Source organism: Photinus pyralis, unplaced genomic scaffold (genome assembly GCF_008802855.1).
Source record: "Photinus pyralis isolate 1611_PpyrPB1 unplaced genomic scaffold, Ppyr1.3 Ppyr1.4_LG1, whole genome shotgun sequence".
Lineage (NCBI taxonomy): Eukaryota > Metazoa > Arthropoda > Insecta > Coleoptera > Lampyridae > Photinus > Photinus pyralis.
Genome location: NW_022170249.1, coordinates 23,971,541 through 23,985,859, shown reverse-complemented (window position 1 = coordinate 23,985,859; position 14,319 = coordinate 23,971,541). Strand labels below are relative to the sequence as shown.

General features: G+C 36.0%; 2 protein-coding genes across 5 annotated transcripts in view; one reads left to right on the top strand and one right to left on the bottom strand.

The window, feature by feature from the left end:
* Nucleotides 1–14,319, top strand: part of LOC116160495 (protein prickle-like) — a 316,299-nt gene that overhangs the window by 171,118 nt on the left and 130,862 nt on the right. The window lies entirely within an intron of this gene.
* On the bottom strand, nt 7,413–14,192 carry LOC116160499 (endothelin-converting enzyme homolog). The gene is made up of 10 exons (XM_031473712.1): nt 13,897–14,192; nt 13,729–13,853; nt 12,463–12,941; nt 9,417–9,569; nt 9,163–9,368; nt 8,980–9,117; nt 8,687–8,933; nt 8,485–8,641; nt 8,189–8,439; nt 7,413–8,144 (listed from the first exon to the last, which is right to left on the bottom strand). Exons 1-10 carry the CDS (start codon nt 13,905–13,907, stop codon nt 7,842–7,844), a joined length of 2,070 nt encoding a protein of 689 aa, XP_031329572.1. The 5' UTR covers nt 13,908–14,192; the 3' UTR covers nt 7,413–7,841.

Sequence of the window (14,319 nt, the reverse complement as noted above, 5' to 3'; positions counted from 1 at the left end):
AAAATCAATTGGTTTCGGATTGCGATATATAGCTAGGAAACGTGTTGACAAAGTGGAATTCTATGAAAATAATAAATAAGATGACAAGGGCACTGTCCCATTCGCGTAAAGACGCTTAGATAATTAATGTAAAAAATTGTAGTGTGATGACTCTGGAATTTTTCCATTCAAATCAAAATTTTTCGTAAAATTCGATCTGTTATTTCAACGACAAAAGCCAGTTAGTTACACAAACCAAGATTCCTATTTCCAAACCTGAAGAAATGGTTGGCCGGTAAGAGATTAGGATCAAATGTATTAGGCTAAAAGGATACTATGTTGAGAAAGAAAACGCTTATATACCGAAAAAAATATCTTTCATTGAAAGTAACTGAGGTACCTGCCCTCGTACTAGAATTGAATTTTATATTTCCGATTAAGACCTAAAAGATAACAGTAAATGAGTGTTTCTTCTTTAATAACCTAAGCATTTAAAACTATATAATCAACCGACGAATGCCATTGGAAAACTGTATTTTAGTTCACTTGGACGGGGATTTTAACAAACTACTAAAAATACCAAATTTCTGTTGCTGTTACTGTTAAAATTAAGATGTGTTTTAAACTAAATTAGGAATGTTAGATTTATAGGCAGGTGCCACATTTTTGTTAACTTTTAAGGAAACTTGCGTAGTAGGTAACAAACATCAAAACCGAACCGAATCCAGATTAATTGCCAACCTAATTACAATTCATTACCAGTAATAATCCAGAAGCACTTGTATCAACAAAATCAAGTTTCAAGAGTTTAATCCAACACGAAGTTTTCTAAAATCGGACGGATGAAGTACATTTAAATAGCCTTCGCTATGCTCCTGAATAGTAATATTTATTACGTGCTGTTACTGTAAATGGTGTGATGATATCATTCAGATACTTACGTTAAGTAGTGGGTATCTCGCTGACATTTGTCTTCTGTCACAACTTGGTAGTCGAGAAACGAATTTTAATAAAAAAGACTTTTACTAACGTTAGTTTGTTAACCGTTGTAATGATTATTGTGCGTGGCATTTTGCATGTTTGCCAGATGTTTTGTTCAAATTGAAGAGTAATTATTGCTCAATCAATTATAATTTATTTTGTAGCGGGTTTCAATTATCGAATTTCTACTTCTTTCATGTCTGCATATAATGCGAAAGATGTTTTTCTCTGTTGAAGTGTAAAAAATGTAATAAGATTTTGAGCGGTCATTACAAAAACCGTCACTAGTGTACAACTAAACTTTGCCAATTACGCTGTCATTTGAAGCTCTTTAACTGTTGAAAAGGTTTTTTTAGTATTCACGGTGATAGGAAGTGTTTTACTGTTAGGTATTACAAACACGCAATACAAGTTTTAAACGGATAATGATAAATTCAAATAGTTTCTTTGTTGGTACCAAAACGGACAGTAATTGTTCCTGAAATACAAAAAACTTCGGGAAAGTCTCCAACTCATGAAATTACATATTCCTACCTGCATAAACTATTACAATAGGTAGGTACCTACTATGTGTGATTTTAAGAATGCGGTAAGGCGAAATTATTTATGCATTTGCATTGTTAACTTCTGTCCATATTTTCAAAGCAGCTAAAAGTTACATTCCGAAGAATATCTGTAGGTACACTACGACGTTGTGTGTATTATATTATGTATAGTTCCTATAGTATTGATACTTTCAACAATAAATATAGTTTACAATAATACTATTCCATGAATTATAGTGCGATGGTAATGGGAATTTTGACCTCTTTACCGCATCTCACCTTTACAAGTTAAAAACGGCGTAAATTTGCGGGAGCGATCAATTTGGAGGTTTACAAAAGAGCAGCTGTTGTGCGTAAAGAAGCGAATGGAGCAATCACGTTCCAATTCGAAATATACATAAATCAGCGCAGTATTTTAACTTCAATTTCCTCGTGGTATTCAATGTAACACACAGTCAATTACATTCACTTCGATAAGTTCGTTCGTACTTGTCACTATTGTTACTTTTGATACAACTAGCAGCTAATCGTACAGAAGATCAATTATTTTATCGACAAAATAGATCTTTGCACGGTTGAGATTTTCCCCGCGTTTATTTTTGCGGTTTTACTGGTAATTTATATTAACACATTGTAGACAGGCCGACTTGCGGAAGTCAAAAAGTGTTGAAATGAAGTAATTAATCTAATGCAAACGAATCTGCCCATTGGGTAAGGCATTGGTGTAATCTTTCAACGATTTACGTGAGCGCATTTCAGTCACGTATTATGTATTTTGCTTTCAAAACCTCACTTCTTGACTTCATGTTAAAAAATTTCAAAGTTTTCTCAATGAAATCAGTAGAAAATAACTATTTTGTCATCTTTTGAATATACGTGGTCATTGAAAAATGTATGATATCACTTCTTGGGCAGCGAACGAATGTGTTTGGTCATTTTTCAACCCGTACGACACCGTCGAGGAATTTTATCTCTCTCATGATCGTGACTCGCACAAGCCTATAACAAAATCGTACTTGAATTCCAAAGCCACCTCCCTACGAATGATTAAAATATAAAATATATGTAAAAAGTTACATAGCACTCTACCTACGGTCACAGATGTCTCAAATGGAATAAACACTCTGTATATCAATCTTAAATGAAGACCACCCACACTTGTGTAAAGTGGCATTTTAACTATCTACGTATCCAAAACTATAATATGCCCTACATTGGCAGAATAATTGTGACACACATGACGGCAGGGTTAGCTTCATCATGTGTTAGGGGAAGGTTGAAAGTTAGTACATGGTATTTTTTTAGTACCATGTACTAACCTTCAACCTTCCCCTAACACATGATGAAGCTAACCCTGCCGTCATGTGCCACAATTATTCTGCCGCGGTCGGCAAAATAAAAATTTAGCAGCTTTCTCTTTTTCGCTACCAGTGAAAAGTATGAGTATCAGCTTTGGAAAGTGTCTACGACGCTCTGGAAAAAGGATTGGATTTAAAAGACCTAAAACGCTTTAGGAAGGGGCTCTAAGGTTCTGGACCACATTTAAGGAAAGGCCACAGAGATTTGGAAAGCGCCCAGACCGTTTCCCAAAAATGCTTGAATATTCTGGAAAGGCGATGAGAACTTCTCGAAATAGCTTTTCTGACGTCTTTAATAATTTGAAACCTGTCTCAAAACTTCCTGTCGCCCAGAACTTTCCAGTACCGTTTTAAATATTTTTATATTCTTTCCAGAACTATGTAGAGTATGTGAGAGCTTCATCTTTCCTGGAGCGGTTTAGAATCAAAGCAAAGCATTCATTCATTAATTCATTTTTTATTTGTAAATAACAATTGTATACACAACAAATTTACACGTCAACAAACAAACATAGAAATGTAACAAACATAGAAATTCGAAAGTTATTCAGAGCAATGAACTGATAGCCGCCACAGAAAACTTTGCAGGGTATTTTAGGGCATTCTATCGCTTTCCCATGTGCCTTTAGGCCCTTTTCTAAGCTAAGGTAACATTTCTGGTCATATAGTATGCTAAGAATGGCCTAGAGAGCTTTGAAACTGGGCAGAATCATTAAATGCATTGATTGATATATAAAACTCTAGGAAGGGCCTCAAGGATTATAAGAACGCGATCGGAAGCCCTAGAAACCCGATATAAAGCTATTGAAAACTTTTTATTGCATTTTAAGATCTTACAGATATATTGCTGTGTACAATGATATGCGGCAAAACTACACCACCAACAAGACACCTGTCCAGCTATCTCAAACAAATCAAAATTGAAACTTGTAGAATTGTTATAAGTTCTTCTCGTACTCGTTCATTTCAGAAAAATCCCAATATTGACTTTAAATTAATAATTTGAGAGACTCAGTGACCTCGGTTAACTGCTGAAAATTCCAAAACTACGTTAACACCTAACACAATTATTGGACACGAGAAGAAAAATCTGAGATCAAAAGTATCTGGGTCGCACAATGGATTCCAATAAATACACAAGTTAATTGATTGGCAAGGACAAAATTTTCATTCCGAAACACATGGAAAGAACATCAACATATGTAAACTCAAACGCTAAGCTCCAATGTAACTTATGATTTACATAGCCTTCGTGCTTGAATTATGAACAAACTAACTTTAAATGATAACCAGAAGGTAATATTTAATAAATACTCGAAACCTTCCCCATAAAGTTAGATTTAATGGTTATATGTATATCAAAATCACTAGCATTTTTTTTTAACGGCTAACCCTTGTATTTCTAGGTGACAGTCAAGCAAAATTTTATTAACACGACGACTTCTGAATCTGCCAGGGAAAACATTCACTAAGTAACAATTTTACACCCTATGTTTTGTTACCGCTCTTTCAACTGCGAGCGATTAGTACAATGTTATTGGTTACGAATGTGGATGACAAAGTTCAATCCCCTTTTTACCACTCGCACGGTATTGCATTGGGGTAAAAAATCCAAGTTTTGAAGCATCAGGAATGCGAATAAAACAAAATTTTGATGATGTGGGTCTGGCTGAACCGATTGGAACCAAATTTGGTACACATATTCTTAGATAAAGGAAAGAGCTAAGAAGCTTTTGGGCATAATCGGGCATGCGCATGTGTTCGGATGGTATCTGTGCTACCTGCTAACCACAGCAAATTTTTGTTGCATACGCGCTAGAATCGCTTACCATTGCAATAAGCAATAGCCCCTTTGTAGCGGCCAAAAATATGCTACTGGCGCGTTTAATTGATCTGTCCTTTTTCGCCACGGTAATTCGCCCACCCAACTCCTCAAGTTATCGTCTTTTCTTTATAAAATAAACCTTGTCTTTAGCAGAAACAAATAACTGACGTTGGAATCAATTCGCTCTAACTCTAAACTTTCACTCTGGCAAAGCTCCAACCAAATTGTTTCGTGACGAAACTACGTGAAATCTCTTGGTAATTCTCGACTGAATCTCTTCAAAACTTCCCCCGGATTAACTACCCGCGGAAAATCACTCGGAGAACGAATTTACTTTTTTTACTAAACACTACTTACTTCCTACTTAGATAGTTACTGATTAATTTACGACTTTTTCAAGGTGGCTTCTAGTAATTAAGTAATCTTTTTTTTTGTTAAGGATCAATCAGAGTTACGATATCCTCCTGAAATGTATACTACTATCACTCACTGAATTGTCTACATATTTAACAAATCCCACGATACGGAGATGACTTATTGCTTAATTAGCAATCTTAATCGCGTAGCCCTAATTAAGATAACCGGGCGGACGGGGCCACACCGATTCCCAGAGGTCGCTCCGTATATACAGTTCATGGGCGTATAATTATAAAAACGATCGCTTCCACCAAATACTTACTGACTCTTTTACAGTGCCACCAGCCATACATAATTTATTGGAAAATTCGATCCTCTAATTACTACACCCTGTAGACTGTCTATGATCTGTAGTGCTTAAGCTCAAACGAATCTTTAAAAAGTCTCAAAAATCCACACTTTATCTATCACTATAAAATTAGAAAAATTTTCAAGAAATTTATTTTCTACACAGAGTAAGTACTTATTACTGTCATAATTACACTCTCATGAAGTTAGCAATAACCATTTAGAAAAAAAAATTGCGTAAACATCCAAACTACATAAAAACATATTGACAGACACATTTAAACTAAAATAATAATAATTTATTAGATAGAGAAACAATTTGCACAAACACTAAATAAGATTTCTACCCTACTCTAGCATAAACAATGATTATATATGAACGATATAAATACATTCCCCATCCCTAATGGGTAACTTTAATTTACATTTACATTATTTTGTTTTGCGTTGTTTTTTATAAAGATTATTTTTTTGTATTGAGAGACCCAATTTTAGCAAAAAACGACTACAATTCTCTGATGTACCATTTCTTAGCCTTTGACCATGAACAGGTATTTTTTAGTCCTACTGACCTTCAATGTATCAACCTTTGCTCTCTTTTATTAAAATAAATCTTTCTTGGTATTGAGAAACCACAACTTGACAATAGAATCAAATTCCCTAACGTACCATATGTTAGCCCCCTTCCCCTCCAAACTGATCATAAACCCCTATCCCTAATGACTCATGTTTATTAACGAGCTCCTAGCGAGTTTATAATTTTGTTGTGTCTGTCCGTCCGTCCGTCTGTCCGTCCGTTAGCACGATAACTCATAAACGAATGGACCGATTACGATGAAATTTTGCAGGTGGATTCTATAACAAATTTGTAGATCGGAGTTCGTGAATTGACAATGTAGCCCAAAAAATAAAGTAGGCCATTTTGGCATCTCCGTTAGTTATGAACCGAATTGCATGAAATTCAATATGCGCATAGCTTTAGCCATATAAAACACAATTCCAAAAGTTGAGCCTAATCGACCAGCATTCACAGTGCCCTTTGCGCATCTCCCCCATTTACAGACCGAATTGCAAACTTTCTTATTTATGAAGGTATTTAAATGAAATTTGATACATAGCCACTTCTAATAAAGGCAAATTTAACGCCAGTTTTAAAATTTGGTTTTACGGATGCGCAGTGCAAACTTTCTTATTTATGGAGGGATTTAAATAAAATTTGATACATAGCCACTTGGAATAAAAGCAAATTTAACACAAGTTTCAAAATTTAGTTTTGCGCATGCGCAGTGCCAACTTTCTTATTTATGGAGGCATTCAAACGAAATGTCATACATATACACTTTAAATAAAAGCAAAACTAACATCAGGTTTAAAATTTGGTTTTGCACATGCAAGAGCTCGTTTGCTATATTTGTTTAATTTATTATTATAAAATTCGCTGGGAGACACAGTTGACAGGCAGAAAAAGACCTTACCCGGGAAAAATATACAAAAGCAATCTATTCCTACCTGTAATCGGTAATTCAACTTTTCGGAAAAGATTAAATACGATTCCTAATGCAAATCTACTGTGACTCCCCCCTCCCCCCCAACCACCTAACCCACCCTTCCCTTCAATGGGCATAAAAGGTAAATCACCAATTTTTCCTTGATTTTTCACACCTTGTTTTGCATGTTTCACATACAAATCGATTTTTTATACTGAGAGACACAATAAGCCAAACGAAAAATAGACAATTCACTCCTTTCTCTAATACAACAATTTTTATACCATTTTTAACCGATTTTTGATATTTAGAGGGACACAATTTTGGAAAAGATGGAATACAAATCCTTTACTCTACCCCACCCAGCTTTTAAAAACTATCATTAAAGGTAACCCACCCCTATCCCTAACGGTGCAATTTTGCATTAAAGTATTGACACCTTCTTTCCCGCGTTAATGCACCCTATTTTAGCCCCCCCCCCTCTTCTCACGAACAACGATCATATAAAGTAAACTTTTTTAGTCCCCTCGACAATGATAACAAAAGGTAATGAAATTTTCACATTTTATCTTGCTCGTGTCTTATCTAATAAAAATGACTTCCTGATACCGATCATAAAAAGTTTTGCCTTGAACTAAAAATGAAATTAATTAATAAATTAATGATTACTATTTTAAAGTGGATTTGAAGAAATTACTGATAATTTTCGACTCTGAATGTGTAACTAATTTTGATTAAGTTTCAACAGGTAGATCCATTCACACGTTTTATAATTAAGTCTATTTCCCAACAGACACACGGTGCCTATAACAATCTATCAGTTATGAATAAAGACACTGTCTGGGTTACATCTATGCCTATTATCTGGAGGGAATGTAAAAATTGAACTTTACGTATCATTAAGTATCACACTTTTGCTTTGTCAAATCCCACTGTCGTACGACAGCGAATAAACTTCCCGTTATATCAATTGGCATTTAGTAACAGGGTTCATAAGAGCGTCCTTTTCGCAGTTAAAATCTTCCGCAAATTCCCGACTGTTTCGCACGGTAGCATACACAAGATTTTTAGGTAAATCCCTCGTATCCGGCAGGTAACTCAAATCGTATTCTTCCGTACTGTTGGCAAAACACCCGACCGACGATATCCAGAATAACTGCCTGGAGTTATACTCCAACCCTTCAAGACTGACATCTTCTTGATCCTGAATAAAAGAGTGGTATGCTAATTTTACCCCGGAAATACTTCCTTGCATTTCGAGCAGCTAAAATTGAACATACGTAAAAGTGATCCGTAAACTGCACTTACCATAAAATCGAAAGTAATTTTTTTGAAATCTTGCATGCCGTGTACGAGACATTCCGATAATTTCCCATAGTTTTCGGAAGTTGGCGTCGCCCACCCCACGATCTTGTTGCCAAGTCTATCGAAAAAGCTCGCCGAGAGCTTCAAAAGGCTGCTGAGCTGCTTTCCGAGATCTTTTCCCAAATTCGCGTATTGGAAGTACTTCGGTTGTTCCATGTCAAAATTCTGAATCTTCATTTGTACCGTTGGCACACCTACGATATGATCTAAAATTTAATTCTTACCCCTTCGCAACTTACGTAAGGTGTTGAGTTCGGCGTAGTAGTAGATGTCGTACGGTAAAACAAAGGAACGACGTGGTGTGTTTGATTTTGTGACTTTTGCGTAGTTTTGGCTCACGAAGTTTTTGTTAAGCGCCGCCAATAAATTGAGGAAATTTTCCGATTTTGGAAGCGTCTGAAATTGTTGAACGTCCTAAGTGTTTATACAACATGATCGTACCAAATCTCCGGAGACGCTCTCCAGTATTGAATCGTCAAAGTAATCGCCCACTTCGGCTACGGCCACTTCCAGGTGTTTCGCCTTTTCTTCCACGTTCTGTCTGTCATCCGTTGACAACCATGTTACGTTTGATAGTAAAGTTACAAACGCCTCACGAATCTTTGTAATTAGCGTTTCAATTGCGACCTTTTTACTTTTAGGTGCGTACTTCCTAGCGTACATTACATCGATAGGGTTAGTGATGAATCTTAAATTGGAGCGCTGTTTTAAATGTTTTAAATGTGAGCAAAAACCTTTTTTCAATTTCCTGTTGGCAAAATTGGTTTCTTGATTCTTTAACGTCGTCCTCAGAAAGCAAATCTTGCATCACAGGAGACAAGTAAGGGAGGGCCTCCTGTATAACCTTCCACATCATGTAATTGGCTAGCGTGCTGTACAGAATTTTAAAGGTAATCTTAAAGAGTAGTGATTCTCACCGTTTTGGTGTTCTTCGGAGCAAATCGAAGCGCTTACGCAAGCTGGATTCTTCCACCACCATGATCTCATTTTCTTTAGATATTTGGGCCAACGGGCCGGCTATTGTGTTAATGAACGTGTGCCATTCTATAAATGGTAGCATTTCTTGGAGTTCGTTTATGGTAACGATTGGGTAGATCGACAAACCTCGGTGGTCTAACATTTGCTGTAGGATATAAATTCAGATATCATCGTGCAAGGTCTACCAGCTTACATCCGTGATGTCTTCTGCAAACTCGAATAGTCTCTTAAGCTCTCTTGTAGCACTAGTCGTGTTGATACCAAACGCCAAGGCGATTTTTTTAATGTTTGACTTCTTGTGCGAAACGCTATCTGTCGCCTCGTCTAAATCAAAAGGTATCCTAACCTAGGAAATTTTAAGAGCTAAGCTTATAATATGCCCATACGGATCCTAACAAAATTCCTGGCTTGAATTTTTTAGGGTCCTTGGCCCAAAAGCACATATGTACCAAAAATGTACCCTGCGCGTTAGGCGCCAGGTACCTATTTAGGCGCCATCCCCATTTTGCACCATCTCCTCTCCTAATTAAACTAGAGACGCGATCGGAACATGGTTGCAAAGGGTTTTTTAACCATATTTTGTGCAAAAACTTAGGGCTGACACTTGGCAAAAGTGATATAAAGGCTTTGTCGCAAGTCGAGTTCCGTGTGGAAGTGGAAGTTTTAACAAAATTCTCTCGAGTCTCCCTATTATATTACATAGTGTACTTTCATCCCGTAAGTAACCTCAAAATTGAGACAGTTGTCGATTCTTAAAAAAAAAATTAATTCAAAAGCCGATCCTCCACTCTCTGTCCGATCTCAAGACAAAAAATTTGACTTTAAAGAAGATTGCTTTTACTGCGGTGAGGCTGCGGACACGGAGCACGAAAAACGAAAGTCAGTAGAGAAGAGGAAACAAATGGACGAGGCCATATGACACTGAAATACAGTCAGTAAATCATGAATATTGCCCAATCAAGGGACACCACGTGGGATCGCGAGGTAGTAGGCCGCCTGTCCACCGCCTGCGATCTCATCGCCATGGAAGGGCGGTATCATCGTATATGCGCCAAAAGATTGAGCATGCACTTCCCGCCGGAGAAAGCGGTAGAACGCCCAGAAGATGAACAGTTACAAAAATCCCAAAAATTAGTATTTGATTTCATCGAAAAACAAGATGAATAAATGAACTTAACAACCTGTTGCATTCTCCCCCCCCCCCCGCCCCTGTTGTGCAGCCTTGACAACTGATCTCAGTGGTGGTTCTCTTGCTCTCCTTCATGGGAGCCATTTGATTTATGAAGAGACGCCTTGTGCACCCTCATTTTAAACAACATTGACCTCCTTTTCTACAAAAAACTTTAATACATTTTTGCTCTAAAATAATTTGGGGAGCCAATAATCGCATGTTATGAATTTTACATTGAAATCCCTATGATGCGTTACGCAAGTCACCACCCTGTATATCCATAAGTGACAAAAATATGCCTTTTGTTATTAGCATTACTTACCTTTTAGCGATATTTTGTAATATTTTAAAAAAGGTGATTTTATTCTGATGAATAAAAAAGAATTCAGAAAAATTAGTTTAAAAAACCAAAAATTTAAGGGTCTAACGTTTTCTTTGGCCTAAATTTTAGGTTAGGAACAAGCTCGGGAACAAGATATCGAGATGCGCTTTTCGTTTCGCATAGCTACTCATGAAAAAAAAATCAAACCAATGCATTTAATTTTTTTGAGAAAATTAATCATTTCTGTTGGAATGTGGAAGAAAGCCCTCTAGCGGCGACATGTGAAACTAACAAAACTCGGCCGTTTCGAAGATACAGGGTGTTTTTTACGGAAACCTTTGAATACCCACCACCACTTCATTTTTAGAGATACAGCAAAAATTCTCAAATAAAAAAGGTTCAGATTAGATAGTGCAATTCACAGAAACATAATAATAATATATTTTTGATGTATGTTGTTTTGCCTAGTGCAAGTATTATTTTGTTTTGCAAAGCACTACTATATATTATTATTATTATTATTAGTCTATAACTTGTTTGAGAAGTCTAATCGAAAAAGTACGAATCGATTTGGATTCTACGCACCAAAATTAATAAGAAAAAGTCTTTTCCCGAGAAATTTTGGTGTAGTCGATTTTTGTTAAAAAAGGAAGGTTTATACACTGCCTTTTTTTGAGGCCCGAAAAAAAAATTGTCTCAGATCGACCCGGAAAAAAAAATTTTCTTATAGAATGTGGCCTGTAGAATCCATAATTTCAAACAGTTCCAAGATTGGGCTACTAGTTCAAAAGTTACAGCCCTTTGAATTTTCTTTCGAAATTGGTTTCAAGTCTATAACTTTTGTTTGAGAAGTCTAATCGAAAAAGTAAGACTTGTTTTGGATTCTACGCACCAAAATTAATAAGAAAAAGTCTTTTCCCGAGAAATTTTGGTGTAGTCGATTTTTGTTAAAAAAGGAAGGTTACACACTGCCTTTTTTTGAGGCTCGAAAAAAAAATCGAAAAAGTACGAATATATTCCGTATCACTGTTCCATGTTACAGGTATATGTCATGCAGATAGTGAAAGTCGTTGCCGAACGATAACCATGTAACGACATCGTTACGCGTTAGAGAATAAGCCCCTTAGACATAACAGAAAGAGCTGGAGAATTGCGCATGTCCAAAACTTAGTCTGCATAAATGTCCCGTGTATTTTTCAATGAACCGTGAGGATTTGGGTTTTTTTGAGGCGATGTGACCGACACGTGCTCCAAAATTTGCAAATTTCTACATCTCGTACAGACGGTTGACACGCGTCTCGTTAGTGTCATGTCATGGCGTGGCGTGTAGTAGGTATGTTTCTTGAGTCATTTAAAGTGCACTTCATTATTTTAACTGGTTTTATGTTCCAAGATAACCAGGGCACGAGTGCTGTCGGCGGACGTGCAAGTCTGCTTTTAACGTTCGGTTATGTTTAAATATATTATGTTTTAAGCACATTTATGTCACTCAAGTCGTGTTCGTTTTTGCACAAAAAATGGTTAAAAAATTTAGGGTATCCAAATTAATTATTAGATAGGTATGCGAATTTTGACTGGATAATTTCTTACTAAAATTTCAGGCAGCTTATTATAATAATTATGCATTTAAAATCCGAGTACATTTTTGGTACAAATGTGGTTTTGAGCTAAGGCCCATATATTCAACCATGAAAAATTCGGGTTATCAGGAATTTTGTTGGGGTCAACTATAGTAATGATTTATACCTGAAATATACTCTTGGTTGCATTTCTGGGATCCGAACGCACATCCAAATCCAAAAAAATGGAAAACTCGTAACCTAACTTTCTTAACATGTACGTCGAATTTAACCAATCATATTCGGTTTGATTCCAATCGTTACCAAGTAAAAGAGGCCACCCTCCACCGACCGTACTCAAAGTTTGCTTGAACGTTTCCAAATTATCATTTTCGATTTCCGCTACGTTCATACACTCTCTGTAAAGCTTTTTAACAAATTTAACGGAGTAATGGTCATCCTCCATAATGGGGTCATTGTACATCTGCACGATTTCTTGCTGGGCGTTTTGTAAGATCGTCTCGATTGATTCCGCCGAAGGGTTGTTAGTCTTGTGAACATTTCCGCATGCAAATTGGTAAAAATCATTGCATGGGTTTGCGCTGGCATCCATTTGGAGTTTCAGTCGTTTGCTCTCTTTTTTGCAGAAATCGCTATCGCAATATCCTGTAATGTACGACTAATTGTAGCGATAATTGTTGATTAATTATTCATTATAAATGACAACGTAAAAAGATCGTTTTTAAAGCTAGGTTTTTGCAAAAAAAAAAAGGTTCAAATTGTTAACGATCGTAATCTCCGCTCTAATTATTACTAATAACAAAAAAAATTAGGATGGGAATTCGTTATTCTTAGAATGCCTGTCAACGTATCAAAATTTATTACTGTTTTTAATTATCTTTTATAGTTAATTAAATTAAATGAAAGGCTTCGTTGTTTATTTGACTTTTCCCAACCAATGATAAGATTTTGTATACCTACTTTCATATGATATACAAAATCTCCTATATTATACCTACCTACTAATGGAAGATAAGTGAACGACTGAATTAATCAAATTAATAGATCACAATACTGATGTATGTAGGTAATACTAACACTCTTAACACTGTTGTCAAGGTAATGAACAGTACAAGCATTTACAAAATTTTCGAGTTTTGGTGGTGCCTGTCGCCGTTTTTTTGGAAAGAAGCTCTATTTTATTTCTTTTACCGCAAAACGACCACCCTTCAGCAACAGAAAAGCGGAATTAAACCACATTCAACAATTGTTTGTGTTTAGTTTTACCGTGACACATTTAAAAGTTCCAGAATACAGGATGGAAAATGCTTTGAATTTGAGGTCTTTTATTTGGTACTATAAGTTAATGAAGTGCAGGTTCAATTTTTTACACATTTAAGGAGAGTTTTCAAAATCTTCGGAAACAAGCATATGTAATGGATGTTAACCTTACCTGATTTTTTACTGGTGATCACAATAGTTACGGTTATCACAACTATCAGAATTAAAGTAATCGCCCCAACGAGCAACCACCGCAACCATGGTTTCCTTTTAAACAATCCTTTGGTTTCTTCGGTTCTGCAATTTCTGTAAAATTAGTACGAAAAAGAAAATCACTCACGTTTCGGTCATGTTTCTCAAAACTATTCCTGGTGTGTCCAACTTACGAATGTAAATTGTACTGCATGTTAAAAAACAAGTCAGTTGAACTCATTGAGAACGGAAAATGAGACTAAATTTAGCTTTGTAAATTGTACGCTTGCAAGTTCAACTAATTAACAGTTCGTTAACTTTTTATGCTTAGTCCTTCTCGTTTGAAAAGTTTACTTTAAACGCATCATTTTTCTTTATTGAAATGAGAATGAGGATAACATTTTTAATCGAGATTATCGAGCTGTCTTGATAGGGCAAGGTCAACTATTGTAACAAATGAGTTATTGTTTTGCTAAAGTATTGCGGCCGTTTTGTCGCCTTTTGAAGCTTTGAAATGGCTTTATGTATTGAAATTTTATTGACTGAAATCCAGAATAAATAATTAAGATAA

Coding starts and splice junctions, on each gene's coding strand:
- LOC116160499 (XM_031473712.1), bottom strand. Junction 9,118..9,162: donor CTCCGAAGAACACCAAAACG/GTGAGAATCACT, acceptor AATTCTGTACAG/CACGCTAGCCAATTACATGA. Junction 8,934..8,979: donor CAACAGGAAATTGAAAAAAG/GTTTTTGCTCAC, acceptor CTCCAATTTAAG/ATTCATCACTAACCCTATCG.